The 20748-nt window shown below is 35.0% G+C and overlaps 1 protein-coding gene across 5 annotated transcripts in view; it reads right to left on the reverse strand.

The window, feature by feature from the left end:
- The window catches only part of Nup133 (nuclear pore complex protein Nup133), a 337303-nt gene that overhangs the window by 150894 nt on the left and 165661 nt on the right, over nucleotides 1–20748 (reverse strand). For all 5 annotated transcript variants that reach the window (XM_069816497.1, XM_069816495.1, XM_069816494.1 and 2 more), the window contains one exon: nucleotides 7191–7350. In XM_069816497.1, coding sequence (XP_069672598.1) covers nucleotides 7191–7350 — 160 coding nt within the window. The remainder of the gene's footprint in view (nucleotides 1–7190; nucleotides 7351–20748) is intronic.

Below are 20748 nucleotides of genomic sequence, written 5' to 3' on the forward strand. Positions count from 1 at the left end.
CCTCTAGGAGGCAGAGGAGTCTGAATGCTGTTTGTCATGATTCTTGATAAAGTAGGGCACAACCGTGTGGTATCATTTAGTATATAAAACATTGAAAATGGGGTATACAATGTATTAATGACCAACCTACACTACAGAATAAGATGAAACTTCGATATCGTCCCACACCATACATGAGAGAAAAAACATACTTAAATAATTGAAAAGAACCTCAAAATTATAACATACCACTCTAGAGACGGTCATTGATAAAGTTATATACTTAATTGGTAACAGTTCTATATAGTGCACAACACTACATACTGAATAATTAACAGAGTAACATATTTAGCTCAACTTGTGGCTTGTGGGTCATACAAAACCACAAGCTCCACCCCACTGTGTGTGAGTCCTTATATATATATATATAATCACTTAACAATACATATCTCAGTCATAACAACCTCACACAATACCAAATGGAACTATAAAGTAATTTCATAATTAAAATAGGACATTTGGTTCAGGGAGCTTCCATGTTTTGTAGAAGGATAATCGTTTAACATGTTTCTCAATTGAAATTGTATTTAACCCATATCTGCCTAGTGTTGCGTTTTCGCAACAGTCTGCATTAGCTATTTTTCTGCAAAAATGCAAAGGAATGAATTACAAAATTAACTTTTATTTAATTGCTGTGTATACTAGAAGAATCAAAGGAGCCTGCAGCACAATAATTAACTTCCATTTCAATTTCATGTAGTGGTGGAAAAATTATGAAAATATTCAACAACAAAAAAAGTCTTAGGCATAAATGGTTAAATGATTAGAATACGACCATTTTGGTCCAGACAGCACACATTTGGTGCAAGGATAATTTCTTTAATATGTTTCTTAAGGGTATGGCCACACGAGCTACATTTGTTGAAGGTTTTCTGCTACAAATGTAGCTGCCGTAATTGTCGCAAAACGGGTGGCCACATGGGTGCGACAATTACTGCTCAGTTTCTGCGTTAAATGTCACTATGTGTGGCCACATGACATGCCACACGTAGAAACATTTGTAGCTAGTTCTTTTGCTTTTTGCAGCACTCAGCATTCCTCCTTCTTCATCTCCTCTCCCCTTAACCCTACTTCCATTTTTACGACATATCTTAGGACTGTACATTATTATGGTCACACACAATGGTAATGCGCATGAGAAGAAAATTTATAGCAGTGCCATAAAGGAAACTTTTATTTCTGTGTCGGTTTGTCAACAGGCAATATTGCTCATCAGTAACAATCGTAAGTATGGTGTGGGTGAAGGGTTTGCTGAAAGGCTGTATGAAGACCTAATTTCTCGTGGTTCTGTAGAAGGGTCAATGGGCTTTACAACAGATTAGACATGCTCTTCCCTAGTCAATACATGAATTTCTAAAGCATCTAAGGAGTTTTAAACATGACCCTTATTCCTATCCTAAAACACAACTCAAAGAGGAAATGTGTTTGTAACATATTTGAGAGATCTGTCTTGTAAAAGAATTTTTTTTTAACCAAATGAAGTCGCTGAAGGGTTTACTGGAACACTATTGTATAGATTTTATTATTGAAGGATATCTTTGGTCGAAAATGAAAGAAAAAAATGTGTACTCTCAAAGAACGATATTTTGAAAACAGTACAAGTAAACACATCTATTATAAAAGTTCTCTTTTTCTTGGTTTTGCAGAATGCTTATTGGACATTGCGACAAATTAAACTTGACCCTTATATCCCAAAATACAACTCAGAGTGGAAATCTATTTATAATACAATACATTTATAAACAATACTGATTTGTGAGATCTATCCTGAAAAAGAATTGTACGTTTTTTTACCAAACAAAATCAGTATGAAGGGTTTGCTAGAACGTTTTTGTATACATTTTATTATTGAAGAATTCTTTAGGTCGAAATTGAAAGAAGAAAATGTATGTACTTTTAAACACAGATATTTTGAAAAGAGTTAAAACATGGGGCAATTTAGCCCGGACTATACAAAAGCGAGGCAATATTTATTGGCACCACATTGTTAGTAACAAATATGTCATATTTATTGGCATGGTATTGTTATAAATCTGTCATGATAACAATAATTTCCCATCTAAAAGTCAATCTCTCTGTCTACTTCACAAATATGTTAGTAACAAATATGTCATATTTATTGGCATGGTATTGTTATAAATCTGTCATGATAACAATAATTTCCCATCTAAAAGTCAATCTCTCTGTCTACTTCACTCCTTCATAAACACAAGTAGATTCTGTTGTTACAACTACATATACATACTGAGAATTTCAACCGTTAGAAAAACGGGTTTTCCTTCAAATTTGAGAATGCCTTTCTTCCATTGTACATTTTATGCAATAGAAAACAGAGTTTACGTTCTCTTAAACATCATAGATCACGTTTCTCAGATTATTAAATTTCGAGCGAGAGGAAAACCTGAAAGGTGAATCTTAGGGTATGCAAATCAAATCTTTCAGGTAAGGCTCCCTGTAATACCCGGCCCCGGAACAATTTTTCCCTTGAAATTATTCCAATCTTAGGGTATGTTACAGTCCAGTGTCTCATAAAGTTTTTGACAAACAAAACATATTCTAACGCTATATGACAAGCGGGGTGGTACAAATTGCAATATCTTATAGCAAATTCGAGAGGCAAATTTCACTGCACTCATCAATGTCACTTGTTTTATTTTTGAATACAGTAGGCCTAAATAAAATGCCAAGGTGTTGTATACCTGGCTGCAAATTCAATTAACAGAAGGAAACTTATAGGCGATATTTACTTTTCCTTCTGGTGAAGTAACAAAAAAACAGCAATAAGGTTAAGAAAATAGAATTTAAAATTAGCTTATGCATGTATCCATACGCATTTGTAAATTGACATTACACTAAATTATTGTAATTCTCTACTGTAAAATAAATAATTTTGATTTGTTATTTCACTGCATTTAAAGTCTTAATCTGTAAGTCTTTTACATGAAATTTGATTTTCGCTTTCTATCTCATTGCTAAAAAACTAAAGCATGGCCTTTCATTTTACATGGTTGTTTGTACTTTTATTACAATTTTTTTGCATGATATTTATTCTTTCTTTATTGTCAGTTAGGAGATTTTTTCTTTGTAGGTTATTTTACGACGCTTTATCAACATCTAGGTTATTTAGTGTCTGAATAAGACGAAGGTGATAATGCCGGTTAAATGAGTCCAGGGTCCAACACTGAAAGTTACCCAGCATTTGCTCATATTGGGTTGAGGGAAAACCCCGGAAAAAACCTCAACCAGGTAACTTGCCCCAACCGGGAATAGAACCCAGGCCACCTGGTTTCGCGGCCAGACGCGCTAGCGGAGTTAGGAGATAAAAGACTTTTGATTTGTATATTCTTTGACTCTCTGAGTCTTCTTTGGGATCTACTAAAGAGGAAATAAACATATTAATATAAATTTAAAGTTTAATGGATACGTAATAAGGAATTCCCAGCAACTAACAATAATGTAAGCCACTGGCGTGGCTCAATCGATTAAGGTACTTGCTCCCGGTCTGAAGTTGCGCTCGGGCGTGGGTTCGATCCGCGCTTGGGCTGATTACCTGTTGGGTTTTTTCCAAGGTTTTCCCCAACCATAAGGTAAATGCCAGGTAATCCATGGCGAATTCTCGGCCTCATCTCGCCAAACACCATCTCACTATCACCAATTTCATCGACGCTAAATAACCCAGTAATTGATACAGTGTCGTTAAATAACAGACTAAAAGAAACAATAATGTTAATTTGTTTAAGGAGGAAAATTAATTGGTCACGAACAGGTCTAATATGTCAGACGCTTGTCCCTAAATTTTATTATATTATTATTATAATTATTTATTGTACCTAAAATTCATTTTCCCTAATAAAGGATTATTATTACATGCGGGTAGTCTACTGAGAGTAAGCTAATTTTAAATATTCTTTTCGTAACCTTACTCCTGTTTTTTGTTACTTCATTAAAAGAAAAAATAAATATCGGCACTAAGTTTTCTTTTAGTAATTAAATTTGCAGCCAGGTATACAACTCCTTGGAGTTTTATTTAGGTTAATGTATTCTAAAATAAAACAATTGACACTGAAGAGTGCAGTAAAATTTGTCTCTCGAATTACCTATAAGATATCCCAATTTGTACCACCTCGCTTATCTTATAGCATTAGAATATCTTTTGTTTGTTAAAAACTTTCTAAGACACTGAAACTGTAACATACCCGAAGATTCACCTTTCAGTTTCCCCTCCCCCGAAATTTAATAATTTGAGAAACTGATTATTGCTAGCTATTATTATTATTATTATTATTATTATTATTATTATTATTATTATTATTATTGTAAAAATAAGAAATGTATATAAAATGTTTAACTCACACATGTAAGGTCAATTAAACAGTGTTCATGGGTTAGATAATAAACATACAATATATATATATAAAACTCAGTTGTATGAACACTTTACAAATGATGATAATTAAGATTGGTAAAATTCAGACATGTTTCGGAGGGTGCCCCTCCATCTTCAGTGACATTACCACGACTGCAAAAGGAAAATAAGTATATATAAGGTTCGTGGATAGTTATGTTTAAAAATAAAGTACAAAAAATATATGATGTCTGAATATTGATATTTAATTCTTATGAGACTTGAAAAGGTTAAGAGCGTAATGACCAGTGTGTGTTCTATTCAAATATATAAAAGATTAAAATAGATAAAACTGGTATTTTAAACGAAATTAACTTCGTAAGAGGTAAGTACTATCTAATAGTAAATAACATGTATCATGTATTAAAATGTACAAAGAGTGAATGAAAAAGAAGAATGGACAGAATTATAATCTGGACGCGAGACTCACCGCTGGTTCAGGTGTTCGACCGCGATGTATTGTGGCTTAAAGGAGACTGACTACGATGAAAGAAGGGACAGAGATTGCGTTGACTGATACTACGTTAATCTTTTCCTGTTCAAATCGGAAGTGATGTAAAGGTCAAAAAGAATATTTTTTTCATGAATTGCTTTATCATTTATATTTTGAGGGTTAACAAATTTGTCTTTATATATTTCAATAGAGTCTAAAATGTTTAATAGTTTACCTTTCCTGTTAGTATGTAAGATTTCCATGTCTGTGTTAATATCTGTGAAAAAATGTTGATTATTAAATACATGTTCACTAAAGGCAGAATGCGACATTTCATGAGAAATGTTCTTATGTTCTTTATATCTTATACTGAAATTTCGGCCAGTTTGACCTATATACATAGCATCACATTCTGGAAACTGACATTTTAATTTGTATACGCCTGAGGAATTAAATTTATCAAAATTGCTAGTAGGAAATTTATTAAACAAAATTTTACCAAGAGAGTTGTTAGTTTTGTAAGCAATATTGAAATTTAGTTTTTTAAAAATTGAAGAAATATTGTGAACATATGGATTCGAATAAACGAAACTGATATAATCTTTTCGTTCTTTGTTCGACAGACGTGTGAAATTTTTTAATTGTTTTTTCCCGGTTTGTCTGATAGATAATCCTGTCTACCATCTTCGTGTTATAGCCATTGTCTATTGCTATTGTGTAAATGATGCCTAATTCTTTGTCGTAATCCGATTTGGACAAGGGAATACTAAGTAATCTATTAATTAAACTGTACAATCCTGCTTTTTTTTGTGCTGATCAGGATGGTTCGAATGAATAGGAATTAAGTGTGTGGTCTGAGTTGGCTTCCTGTATATTTTGTAACAAAACTTATTAGCTTTCCTTTCTATTGTTAAATCCAAAAAATGTAAAAAATTGTTAATTTCATCTTCTTTAGTAAACAGAATATTGGGATGTATGGAATTTATATTGTCCAACAGATTTACGTAATTACTTTATAGTTTCATCTAGTATTGTATGAGGTCATTATAATTGAGATACATATTGTTAATTGTGCGCCATAGTGATCAATCATATAAGGACTCGCACATAGTGGAGTGGAGGTTGGGGCTTTGGATGGCTCACAAGCCACAGATCATGCTAAATAAGTTACTTTGCTAATTATTCAGTATGGAGTGTTGTGCATTATACAGAACTGCTACCCATTAATGATATAACTTTTTCAATGACCACAGCATGTCTCTAGAGTGGTGTATTTTAATTCTGAGGTTATTTTCAACTATTTAAGTACGTTTTTCTCCAATGTGTGGTATGGGGGGATATCGAAGATGCACCTTATTCTATAGTGCAGGCTTATCATTTAATTGGAAGTCTTCTTCCAGCTGAAAGTAAGAGCCCTCAGTTCTTACAAGTATATTTTATTTCAGATGTTGACCAATTGTCTATTATGACTAATATAGTATCAATCTTAAAAGTAGAATTGATTGAACAACTGCAGAAAGTATTGCGTGATAATAACAGTTAAATTCATAGTTTTAAATACAACTTTGACAATGATTCAGAAGCAACGATTTACAACATACAAAAAACTATTATTCATTAAGTAATTACAAAACTGTATTTAGATTTAAATAAATAATATTTATTTCTAACAAGTGCAGCGAAGTGCATGGGTATGGCAAGTTAACAATAATTATGTATCTTAATACAATCTGTTCATATTGACTGATTTCAAGCCACATGCAATGAAATTCTTAGTCAATTATTTATTCCTATTTTTATATACTTGCATACTGTCTAGTGGTCAGAGCTTCTGGCTACATTGCATGATGTCTCAGGTCCGATTCCTGGTCAGACCACAGGAATTTTTCCTTAAAAAATGGAATTGTTCCTATGTTCTTTCCACTGTCTGTAATTTAGGTTAAATTTAGATTTAAGACCTCTCCCGGCACCACATAATCATGCATGGTCATTTTATGATATCACTGAAGTAACATAATTCTGCCTTCCAGGCACTCCAACTTCAGAAATGAGTTACACATAAGCCTCTGTCAGGGCATCCCCACCTGAGCACGAGTCTTACTCATTCAAGAGTGGGCTAGTTTATCTTTCATTGTATTTATTAATTTGTATTCATTTCAAACTTACTAGCAATAGTAAATAAATAAATAAAATAAATAAAAGACCAGAAATGTCGAAAGACAGCCTGGTGATACTGTAAGAAAAAAAATATTTTAGCACTAGAATTGCACTTAGGAAATAATGCTCATAAATTAATATGAATAATATAATTACCAGAAGGTCTCATCTCAGCCCATCGTGGATCACCAGCTGGAATATCATTAATTAGGTCTTGGCTCACTTTTACAACAACTGTGTCAAGGACAGCATCTATGTCAATAACAGGTTCCTCTTCTGGTGGAAAAATTTCATTGACTATACTTTCACTTTGTGACTGAAAAGCAAAATGCCTATAATATAATATACAAATTTTCTATTATATATATATAAAGACATTAAATGCAAGAACTAATTAATGTAAGTTGCATAACACAAAAGCACCATTATCATTATTATGTTCATTTTGTCAAGAATGGAATTTTAAAATTTTTTTCCCCATTTACATGCACAAACTTCTGATTTTCAGCATTAATCATATCAATCTCAGACTATAGCTTCATTAATTTACTCTAATGTAACCAAATTATTTTCTCTTGAGCTCATTCTGAATTTTGCATAATTATCTGATTAATCAGTTTTCATATTTATGCATTTATGATTGTGTTAACTGTACTTCTTGAATACTACTTTCTATGTGACACTGCTTCGTCTGTTACTACAGTGTTAACAGAATGGAGCTGTGTATATCTTCTTACAATTTAAATTTATCATCATTGACTAACTAACTCGTGTTCAAGATTTGTAATAAAGTAATTAACATTTAGACGTTACATAGGACGATTTTATTTTCAACATGTTCATCAATAGAATCTCACATATATGATTCTTTTATTCTTTTTCAGGGCAGAAAGAAAATTATGGGCGAGAGGCATAAGACATACAGTGTCAGTTAGTGTACAAAACTGGGTGACATGTGACTCTCAGTTGAAAATTACTTCAATTCACTACTTTTCAAGAAAAGTGTTAAGTACATTGCGTTTTAATTTTTAATGTAGCCATTATTACGACTACATCAACAAGGAAAAAAAAAAAATTGTATCTTTTCGGCCAATCAATGAAAACTGCATTGATGGGTAAGAAATTGCCATCTAATGGTGATGTGTTGTATCATCTTTTGTATTTTCATATGTTGACAAAAGAGGACTATTCATGAAAGTGAATTGTTTAACATCCCAACACATAGATTGTACATGTAAATGCTATTACATTTAATATTTTTGTCCACATTTTTAAACATGTTGAATGTATTAAACATGACTTTCTTTTCCTAATCTACTATAACCAGTCCCATGACTTTAACCCATTAATGCCCAGTGGCCTACTTGATAAATATAAATATATAATGTATATCAACTAAATTTACCAAAATTGTAGCTTCCTTCAAAAACTGAAATTTATTTTAGTTTGCATTAGTAAAGTACAAAATAATGTAGTGCTGTGCAAAGAATAATAGTAATTTATAGTGTAACAGAGTTATTCATGGATTTCAAAAAGGCATATGACTCGGTTAAGAGAGAAGTTTTATATGATATTCTCATTGAATTTGGCATTCCCAAGAAACTAGTTCGATTAATTAAAATGTGTCTCAGTGAAATGTACAGCAGAGTCCGTATAGGTCAGTTTCTGTCAGATGCGTTTCCAATTCACTGTGGGCCAAAGCAGGGAGATGTACTATCACCTAATTTTTTAACTTTGCTCTAGAGCAGAGCTTGCCAAACTACGGCCTGCGGGCTGGATCAGGCCCACGAGCTACTTTTGTTCAGCCCATTTACTAACTTGAAGAAAAATTAAAAGTCAATAAAAGAATAAAAAGAAGATTAATTTATTGACGAACTTCAATCGATGAAATCAAATCAGAGGCCCACATTGTTAAATAAATTGCTCGTATATTGCGGTAACAATTATGTTGCCACAATACAGGCTACTGGTTGCAAGCATTCAGCCGCCAGACGACTGTAGGTTGTCCAGCCCAAGTGCGAAGTGTGGCAACAGAGCAACCAGAGATTGCACCGCTGTAAGCTGACAACAGCGACTTCTTTCGGTACATGCTCACACATATTAGAGCAGTGGAAACGCGAAGTGGTAAATATTATCCAGTTAAGAATAGTATTAGCACTCTGAGTTAATCCACAAGCATTTACTAGTAGTTCTTACATCGTAACTTTAATTATGGCAGGGAAAGAAAAAAAAAAAAAAAGAGAAAATGGACAGTGAATGTTCTGTGTTTAAACAACAATGGAGTTTGGACTATTTTATGATTCAAACCGGAAATAAAATAATTATGCCTGATTTGTAACGAATCAGTTGTTGTCTTTAAAGAATGTAACATTCGCAGGCATTATGAAATCAAACATTTTTCAAAATTTTCACGATTTACAAGGAAGTTACAGGATGATAAATTTGAAGCAACGAAGCGTGGACTATCATCTTAACAGAATATTTTCAAGAAACAGAGATCAGACAATGAAGCAGCAACAGTGGCTAGTTTCGCATGAACTGGCGAAAAGGGCAAAATCTTTTAGTGATGGTGAATTTATTAAATCGTGCATGATAATGGCGGCAAAGGAGATTTGTCCTGAGAAAGTAGATTTATTTAAGAAAATTAGCCTTTCAGTTGCCTACATATAGTTGCTCGCAGAGTGGAAGATATTGCCAAAAACATAACTTGCCAGTTGAATGAAAAAAGGAAACAGTTTGAAAGTGTAGGTTTTAGGTCAATAAAACACAAAATTTGAATACTAATGTTATTTATGAGCTTTGTTTATTAGACTTAATTTAAACTTACGTGACTTGGCCCGCGATTCTTTCTCAGATGGTTAATGTGGCCCTCGCTATGAAAAGTTTGGCAAGCCCTGCTCTAGAGTATGCCATTAGGAAAGTCCAGGTTAACAGAGAGGGTTTGGAATTGAACAGGTTACATCAGCTGCTTGTCTATGCGGATGATGTGAATATGTTAGGAGAAAATCCACAAACGATTAGGGAAAACACGGGAATTTTACTTGAAGCAAGTAAAGAGATAGGTTTGGACGTAAATCCCGAAAAGACAAAGTATATGATTATGTCTCGTGACGAGAATATTTTACAAAATGTAAATTTATCCTTTGAAGAGGTGGAAAAATTCAAATACCTGGGAGCAACAGTAACAAATATAAATGATACTCTGGAGAAAATTAAACACAAAATAAATATGGGAAATGCCTGTTATTATTCGGCTGAGAAGCTTTTATTATCCAGTCTGCTGTCAAAAAATCTGAAAATTAGAATTTATAAAACAGTTATATTACCGGTTGTTCTTTATGGTTGTGAAACTTGGACTCTCACTTTGAGAGAGGAACATAGGTTAAAGGGTGTTTGAGAATAAGGTGTTTAGGAAAATATTTGGGGCTAAGAGGGATGAAGTTACAGGAGAATGGAGAAAGTTACACAACACAGAACTGTATGCATTGTATTCTTCACCCGACATAAATAGGAACATTAAATCCAGACGTTTGAGATGGGCAGGGCATGTAGCACGTATGGGCGAATCCAGAAATGCATATAGAGTATTAGTTGGGAGGCTGGAGGGAAAAAGACCTTTGGGGAGGCCGAGACGTAGATGGGAGGATAATATTAAAATGGATTTGAGGGAGGTGGGATATGATGATAGAGACTGGATTGGTCTTGCTCAGGATAGGGACCTATGGCTGGCTTATGTGAGGGCGGCAATGAACCTCCGGGTTTCTTAAAATCCAGTAAGTAAGTAACAGAGTTAAATTAGATTTTCACAAGTGTATAAAATCTGTTTACTCTCGTGTGGTATACATTACTTTATCCATTACTGGTACCTAAGTTTAATTTTAAATTGTACGCATTTTCTTTGTAATGTGCTGTTTGTGAAGAAGTTACGAATAAATGAATGTATGGATTTTATTGTTGCTAGTATGTTGGTTGTCATGGAGGGAGTGATTTTAAAAGTTTCAATCACACAAGAAAAACATTGATGTTATGATAGCTTATCAGTAATAAGATATATTTACAGATCAGGGGGCACTTATGGAAAACTATCATGTGAAAACAACAATAAAAACAGGTGTCATTGCCCATTGCACTCAGTATCGCAACAATTGATATCAGCAAGTGAGTGCAGGCACGGGCAGTGCCTTTACATGCTGTTGCAAGTAGTTTTATCCAGTGGTGTGCTGGCAATCATTTAACAAAGAGTTCACAAAAAGAAAAAAGAATGTGATGGCCAGTGGAGAGGAGATACACAATAAGGGAAGGAGGAAACACTGGTTACTTTACAATAATAATAATAATAATAATAATAATAATAATAATAATAATAATAATAATATTATTATTATTATTTACCCCATACAGATTGATTCTCAAAATGTTCGAATTGACTATTTGACCGAGAATTGGGAATATAACATAGCTTTTTGAACTTATTCACTTCTGTTCTGCTTCAAACCCAGGACTTCATACATATGCTGTCACTTCATATAAGGAAATTTCTATTTTCTCATTTGTCGTAGTTTTGAAATTTAATTCAGCATCAGATGTAACTGTTCAATTTTCACATGACCTTCACTGCCTCTACCTGTAGTTTTTATATAAAAAAAATTAACTAACTTTGTCCCTTTGCGTCAGAATTACGAAGTTTGAGACGGTTCCTCGTATAGGATGAGGAGATTTTCATTAGATTAGTATTTCGTGTTAATATTCTTATATGGATAGGATGCGCGGACGTGTAAGTTAGTTTCAAAATCTGAGACGGAAGTAACAGGTGGACAGGAAGGCCGAAAGGAAGCTGGGCGGACAGGAAACATGTGTCCAGGCGTGGAGTTGACTGATGAAGGAATGTATGGACTTTGCCTGCGGGTGGTCAGTAAGATGACGCCAAGCCAGGTTCCAAAAGAGATGATCTGGTATGTCAGAGAATTGTCAGGACGCCGGAAGTAGGAGATGTTCTAGTTAACGAACAATTTTTGAAGAACGCGTCTTAAGTGACGTAAGTGTAATCATGGCCAATCAGGATTCTTAATAGAGACACGTGATATATAGATAGGAGGGCGAAATTCTATGTTTGGTGGTTGAAAGTAGGGGATAGATTTGGCAGATAGACAGAAGGCAGATAGACAGTGTTCGGAGAGGTCACACTCCACATATTCTCGGCAAACCTAACTCGGAAGTATAACAATTTACGGACTTAGAATTTTTTAGTCAGTGTAGTAAGAAGTCGTGTGTTGCATTATTATTATAAGTCTGAATTCTTTCCTCTCATCACGTTATCAACTGTCCGTTATATTACTGGTGTTTTATAGTACAAAATATATAATTACGTGAACTCAGAAATTAGTATACCAACTTGCGGGAAGTGAGAGCGAGATATTATACACTTGGACGCGCATTTCTGCTAATCTGAAACGAACACTTAATAATAATAATAAACGTTTTCATAGTTCTTACCAACAACTTCTGGTGTGCGCCTACATCATTTCAACCTACGAGCACGTCTCCCAAACCCCATGTCCCGACCGTTTTTGCAGCTGACCTGGGAATCTCATACCTCTACCGGAGTAATCTCGAGGAGACTGGCGCCCAAATTAATCAGTGTACGTAGTTAATTATTGACATCGACGTGCCATCCTCGAGATACTTTCCGCATATTTCGGAGCTGGCAGCCGAGGGCAAGGAAAGGCGTCGTGGGCACCAACAACGACGACGACAGACGACCGTCGCAGACATGGCGACCCCAACGAAGGCCGACCGCTTCAAGTTTCGTTTTATCTAACAGACTAACGTAACTTCAAAGAAAATCTATATTTGAATTATGATACCGAAAAAATTCACAAACGACAAAATCCTACACTAGCCCACCAACTGAATGACACCAGAAACTCAAACACGAGAATAGCTGACATCAGAAAGTCTCCAAGAAGCAGTGTAAAAGACGCTAAATTTTTATACTTTCAATCGATCACTATAGCAGAATGTAGAATAGGACGTAGTTAAATTACGAAAGTACATTTATTTTATTGATTTCTTCCTTATCAGCTATTTTAACAACGGGCCAGGAACAAATATAAATATTTAACAAAGGGCTCGTGTAAGTTATCTTCAGCACATCCCTCGTTTATCACATGATTAATAATAATCGATCCCCAGAATGTTTCACTGTGTATAGTAAAGTAGAAATAAATGTAATTTGGAATATGTCCGCAGTGTATACATTTTTAACAGTGGATATATTCTTTGTACTTGTAAATATAGTGGCCTAAAGAAAAATGCATAGCATTGCCCCATATGTAAACCATTTGGATGTGTATATGTCGTCCAATCTGTTTCCAGACTTCCCGCTTATTTTAATTTTTTGCAGTTCCCAGTTGTACTGTGAACAGAGGAATACGATTTTTTTTCTATGTGGTCTCTAGAACAATTAAGTAATATTTCCAGCTCTCTAAAACTGTTGTCTGCTTTGTTTTGTCTCTATATTCGTTTGCGGAAACATACTACAAAGGCCTTTCCATTATTGCATTAGGCAATTCAAGCATATTTTCTTTTGCCTGCTCCATTTACTTTAAACAATAGTCGAGAGCAAGGATCATATAAAAATGAGCAAGAGTTGCACCTCATTTACGAGTTCTGCAAATTGGAAGTCATCTGTTGCCACAGAAACTAAATTAATTCTGCAAATTCATATTGAGAGATTTTTTTTCAAATAAGTCTTAGTAACTCAATTCAGTGGTTTTATTTTTTTCACATGCCACATGTATATGGCATATTAAGTCACAGACTGAAAATAATAAAAGCACTTATAGTCGCGATGCTGTTATTTCCAGCGTGACTCCTCCTCTTTGCTTATGTCTTAGGAAGTGACGGCTATATAAAGTCTATGTAGGCAGTATTGTTCGCCATTTTTGTTCTTTCGTTGCCGAGCTACCATACGAGGAATCTATTTGCCACACCGTTAAACATTATCATGTCGTAGCTCCTATGATAATAAATCAAACGCACTGTAATTCAGCAAATAATTGAGCAGCCAATAACGTCCTCATGTGCTTTCTGCGAATGCCAACAAAAGAGGCAAAATGGCGGGCGATTGTATTAGGTATTTAACAAACCTTAAGAAATGAATAATGTCTTCCTCAGTAAAATCACAAGACACAAACGTTTAAATGTAGCCACCCTGCAACGCAATTGGCTGCCGGAAATTAGAGCAACGGGACTATAATTAAATGAATTCTACCAAGCTGTACCGATACCGCACAAACAAATTCATTGACTTAACAAGTTTTACATTGCTGCCAGAAATCATGCCAACATATTAAAAGTGTTAATTTCAACATCCTCAGTCAACATGATAGGCTAAGTCTATAAATTAAGAGTTGAAATTTCCATATATGATACATGCAAATTTAACATGTTGATACTAAACGTTTATCAGTGGAGATGCAGGTTAACAGTTCAGACCCTAATATTGCTTTATTTCAGAGATTTTAAGCTCACTTCAGCTCAACTGATACTCTGATTACCATACCTTGGCGGGACATCTCAATTTCCAAGTCAACCTATACAAAGAAGAAATTGTGACCTTCTGTTTCAATCAATTAGAAATACATCAGCCAAGAAGTAACTATAGAGAACAGCTTGAGCTTGCCCTCATAATAGGTAGAACAATAGCACCAAGGAATATCAGAATTATGAAACCAGGAGCTCTCCACCGTGCAAGGTGTATGGCCAGTCTCATTTACTGTTTTAAAATTCTCGTGTTTCATCGTCAGTTCACAATGACAGCAGCAGAACTAAAAGGAATTCTTCATTTCAATGTATTTCGATTGATTGTGTATATAAGAAGCGGCAAAGATGCTCGCGCACACGAGCGCCCTCACTAAACATGCTACCCATAAGATCTGTAATAACTCATACTGAGGACAGTGGAAGGATGAGTGTACTGAGCAAGTTCAACAATTCTGACAGTGCGCAATACGTGTCAGGGTTCAGGAATAATTTTATTATTGAAAGAATCTAAAAAAAATAAACAAATTGTACCCCATCTAATTTATGTGCACTATCGCAGTAGTAGAAATAAACCTGTTTGTATGTGTACAGCTGTCAAAAAAAAAAGTGGCCGCACTCGTGAACAGCGAATATTTTCAAAGTCCACTTCGGGTCGCGGCGATGTTACACGATGCATGTGCTTGTACAAGCAGTTCCGGAACTATGAAAGTGTTCCATATCTACGCCTCGTGGACCAGTGGTAGAGTGCTTGTTTAATGATTCAAAGGTCGTGGGTTCGGGCCTTCTTCAAGTTTTCATTTTATTTTTTAATCTTTCTTTAGCGATGTAAATGATATTCAAATTATCATTTATATCCAGTTATCGTTCTTTATGGATATCACGTTATTTATATTTTGTTATCGTTCTTTAGAGATATGAACAAAATTCAGGTCATCATTTGTATTCTGTTATCGTATTATAACGATATGAATAATAATTATTATTGTATTTCCAATGGGGGTTAGCCGTATTTTACATATGTATGTTAGAGCTATAGTTTTATACACAAAAAAGATAAGCATAAAGAGAAATGGAAAAGAAAATTAAATTAGCTTACGCGATGTAAACAAAACATAAACAATCCGTAAATTAGGCATTGCGATTGCAAAACAAATATCAGGTATCAATTTGTAACATACAAAAACATTAACAACACACATACGTAACACTTCTATAACACAAATATGCAGCTTTCCGTACCATACATCATAAATTAATACACAATAGTCACACAAACACAATCAAACCATAATTACGACATTGCGACGACATCAAGCATCACATAACTGACTCACATACATAACAAATCAAGCATCCGTTACAACACATACACTTCAACATAGTAACCACACTTTTAAAAGTTACAAATTTGGCTCCAAGAAGAATAAATAGGACACTGTTACTAATTACTATTCTTCTACAATTCCTTAAATACATCTGTAATAAATCTGTGAAATTCCGATATGAATAATATTCACGTTTTTTATATTGTTATCGTTCTTTAGCGATTTAAATAATATTCAAGTTATCATTTATATTGTTATTGTTCTTTCGCAATATATTAATTAAACAAACCGATATTTATCACTTATATTCTGTTATCGTTCTTTAGTGAGACTGTATAAATAATATTCAAGTTATTTATATTGTAATCGTTTTTTAGCGATATAAATAACATAAATTTAATATTAGGTTTGGAAAAATCCAGTTGCATAATACTGGTATTAGTTTTTCTTTTTGTATTATTACATACAATTGAACCACAATAAAATGAAAAGGAGTAACGAGGAATTGAACCTGAGACGTTGACATCTAAATTCCGACGTTCGTCCGCTGAGCTACGAGAGCAAAAGTGTGGAAACATTTTTGGAAAAATTGGCCCAATCACACTCTAAGATCTTCTGATGATTCGTAGAAGCTAGTCCAGGATGTGGGGGGCAAAGGCTAATTGAGATTTCCCGGTCTCTGACCGGGTCAAACATCCTGATAGAATTAATATTTAACCCTTGCCGTGACTTTCGGTGAAGTCCGGAGGGCCCAATTAGTCAAATCCACTCTCCTCATCTCCACGCTTGGGCCCCTTGGAATTTAATAAAATGCGAAAGAGATTGTGGTGTGCGGAAAGCAACGGGATGTTACCGCATTTAGGGCTATCCTTCCTAAGAAAACTGCAAACATGAAGAAAGGAACCTTTTAATAGAAGAAGAAGGATCTTCTGCGGACCTCTGGAAAAAGAACTAAGGAAGAGACTAGTGAAGTGCTTTGTGTGGAGTGTGGCACTGTATGGGGAAGGAACATGGACATTACGACGAAATGAAGAGAAACGAATTGAAGCATTTGAAATGTGGATGTGGAGAAGAACGGTGCGTGTAAAGTGGACAGGCAGAATAAGAAATAAAATTGTGTTTGAAAAAGTGAGTGAAGAAAGAATGATGCTGAAACTGATTAGAAAGAGAAAAAGGAATTGGTTGGGTCTCTGGTTGAAAAGAATAATGGACGACATTAGGATATGTGGATCATATGCAGAGACTAAGAGGAAGGCAGAAAATAGGAAAGATTGGAGATTGCTGGGTTTGCAGTTAAAGACCTGCCCATGGACAGAACATTTATGTGTGTATGTTCAGAATGCCTGGAATATCGTGTCTAAGAACAGTCGCTATTTGCAAAGACTAGTCAATTCCATGCCCACTCGACTGCAAGATGATCGAGATAAGAGGAAGATAGACTAAATATTGAATTGTGGCTTTTTGTTTTGTTTTTTGAACGCTTAATTGTTTGAATATTTTAAGGCCGACGCCAGTAAATTTGTTATGTTTATGCCACGAAAGATATTTTATTGAGAATAAAATCTTTTTTCTTTCCATTTGCAGCCACAATATCATAATGATAATGATAAAGTCATGGCATAATATATTAATGAACCTGATGTTAATTACTAAAATAATCATAAAAGAAAAAGGAGCCATTATGTCTAGTTTGTCTCTCTCAAAAACAGAACAAAAAAGGACATAAAAAGCACGAGGTTGTAGTCGAACGCAGGACCTCATGAATAAGACGCCTGAATGCTACCATTATGCTATCGAGTAACACACAGTATACTTCAATTATAACTGTAGATATCAGGCAACGTGGTCCAACAACATGTAACATCGCCTGTCTCCGAATTGTAGCGAAGATGCCCGAAGGGAACTTTGATACAGGAGAGCGGCCACTTTTTCTTTTGACAGCTGTACAAGGAATTTCTTAGAAACATATATTTTATTTCGAAAAATATACAGTACGTAAAGCATGTTACTTAAGGAAAATTAATTGAATCTTTCTGACAAACAAAATTAAGAAACTACAAGGACTTACAGTATAGTTTTGTACCAACAGAATATAACAGGACCAATAATTCTTATTCGATAACAGTAAATAGATATTTAATATGGTTTGCACACTGCTTAAGTCAAAATGTACTAAAACAATAGGATTAAAAATAACACATCTCCACATAGTCACCACCGTTATTGAGGCACTTGCCATAACGGAAAACCAGTACTTGTATGCCTTCATCAAAGAATGATGCTGCCTGCAATGAAAATGAAAGTCAAGTCTGCACTTCTTGTTTCACATCATCTTTGCTGAAATGTTTTCCACCAAGGAATTTCATGTCTTATCACCTGTAACAATAGGCATTAGCAAATCATCGCCATCCTCACCATATCACGTGAGAAAGTCAGTGCAGGGGCGGATCACTTGTTCTTCTGCTCATCAAAAAGATTTTTTGGCACCCATCTTGAGCACAATTTCCGAAATCCTAAGCATTCTGTTGCAATGTTGTAGAGGACTGATCTTGAAATTTGTAGAAAATGCAAAGAAAGCAACAATATTGTGAAACGTCTGTCCTCGCGAAATTTTGCTTCCACAGCTTGCACCAAATCATCTGTGACCACAGATAGTCGGCCACTATGCAGCTCATAATGCACACTGTCATGATCTTCCTTAAACTGTCTAACCCACTTCCTCACCATTCCATCACTCATTATTGTTTTCTCATAAACCTCACACAGTTGGCGATGAATGTCTGCTGGCGTAACATTCCTCACATTCAAAGAATGAATCACTGATCAGACTTCACAGTCGGCAGGTAGTTTGATTGTTTGGAACATTTCGAAATGCTCTCACAATAAGAAATATGATTGCCGCTCACAGCTGTGTCAGGCTTCATAAAGGATGAAGTCATTGCGCATGCTTAAAATGATACAGCAGCACTGCAGTGGAAAATTTTTAAATTGGTACTTACTTCAAAAATACATCTCGTATTTGTTTTGATTTTGGCAAGTGTCATAATGAGTTCTAATTTCATGGACACTACAAACATCAGTATTCTATTACAAAACCATGTGTTTTGTCTCTTCGAACAGTATAACAAGGCCTGCATATCTCCAGAATTTATTTTCTGAAATAATGGGCTTTCTTTGTTTTTCAATTTATTTTCACAATATCTGGGTTAAGATATTTTAATACTGCAAGCTGCAAAAAAGCTTTTAATTTTGTATCCTTTTATGTTTGCTCTCAGTCTTCGCTTCATACATTTCACTGTAGAGAACTTTTCACAAGCATATGTACTACCAAACATGATAGTATATAAGCTGCAAATTTGCATAGTGTTGTTTTAAATTATGTTTTCTGCACATCACGTGCTTCTTGCACATTATACACTGGGCATTTCCCCATATTGCATTCCTAAAAAGAAATGTCACTTTCCAGTCGGAGTTAAAATGGTTTGAAGATATGCGCTTCTCTCCTTCCAAATACACTCTTGCTTAGTAGTCTTTCCCTTGTCAGGTGCACTGGCATCAGTGGTGTGCGGATGAGCGAGTGATGGACTACTACTGACTTCTATTGCAACTTGCTCATAAGCGTGCCTATTGCCATTCCTGTTGTATATCAAATCACAGTTTATAGCACCAGACATTATCAGTGCCCCTAAAAATGACATCAGTTTGATAAAAATGATCTTAAAATATAGATAAACAGATAGTGGATTCTCAATTGTTACAGCAAAAGCATTTTAACGCCACCTATGGTTCACTAAGGGAGGAACTTGTTAGTTTGGCTTTCTCTGACACTTCCATTTCTGGAGAAGAAAAGTAGACTATGTGTGAAATGATGCAAGAAGAAGACAACGAAGAAGAGGATCTATGTGATCTTCCTAAAAGAATTACAATGTTAGCTCATTAGTACACTGAAAATAAATTTACGACGAATTTTATTACTGGGAATACGAACAAGTTCTTTGACATCCTCACTCTCCAAAATCATATTTGGCAGAATCTCCAGAAGACAGAATGATAACGAGTACAGAACAACAAGGAGACTTTTAAGGTCCTCTCTGCCATCAATGACAATGACTTTGTAGAAAGGAGGCTAGACCTGATTCAAGACTTCAATACATCAAGTTGTGACACAATACACCTCACACTACCTTAACCCTAAAAAGGACACACTCAAGGCTGGCAGTTCTTCAAAATCTTATTAAACATTAATGATGAAGACCACACCTGTGGAGTAACGGTCAGCATGTCTGGCCACGAAACCAGGTAGCCCAGGTTCGAATCCCGGTCGGGGCAAGTTACCTGGTTGAGGCAACCCAATACAAGCAAATGCTGGGTAACTTTCGGTGCTGGACCCTGGACTCATTTCACCGGCATTATCACCTTCATTTAATTCAGACGCTAAATAACCTAGATGTTGATACAGCATCGTAAAATAACCCAATAAAATAATGATGAATGGGAGAACATTGAATGCAAAATCTGTTGGATCTACTAATAAAAACTTTTATGTCAAAATAAGATGTGGGACATTACACGAAAATGTTGGACTTCATAGAATAATGTAGGAAAACTGGACATCAACATCAAACTGTAACTAAATATAAATGTATCATATACCTACACTCTATATATATATATATATATATGAGTTCACACCTGTGGAGTAACGGTTAGCGCATCTGGCCGCGAAACCAGGTGGCCCAGGTTCGATTCCCAGTTGGGGCAAGTTGCCTGGTTGAGGTTTTTTCCTGGGTTTTCTCTCAACCCATTATGAGCAAATGCTGGGTAACTATTGGTGCTGGACCCCG

The sequence above is a fragment of the Periplaneta americana genome, chromosome 17 (genome assembly GCF_040183065.1).
Source record: "Periplaneta americana isolate PAMFEO1 chromosome 17, P.americana_PAMFEO1_priV1, whole genome shotgun sequence".
NCBI lineage: Eukaryota > Metazoa > Arthropoda > Insecta > Blattodea > Blattidae > Periplaneta > Periplaneta americana.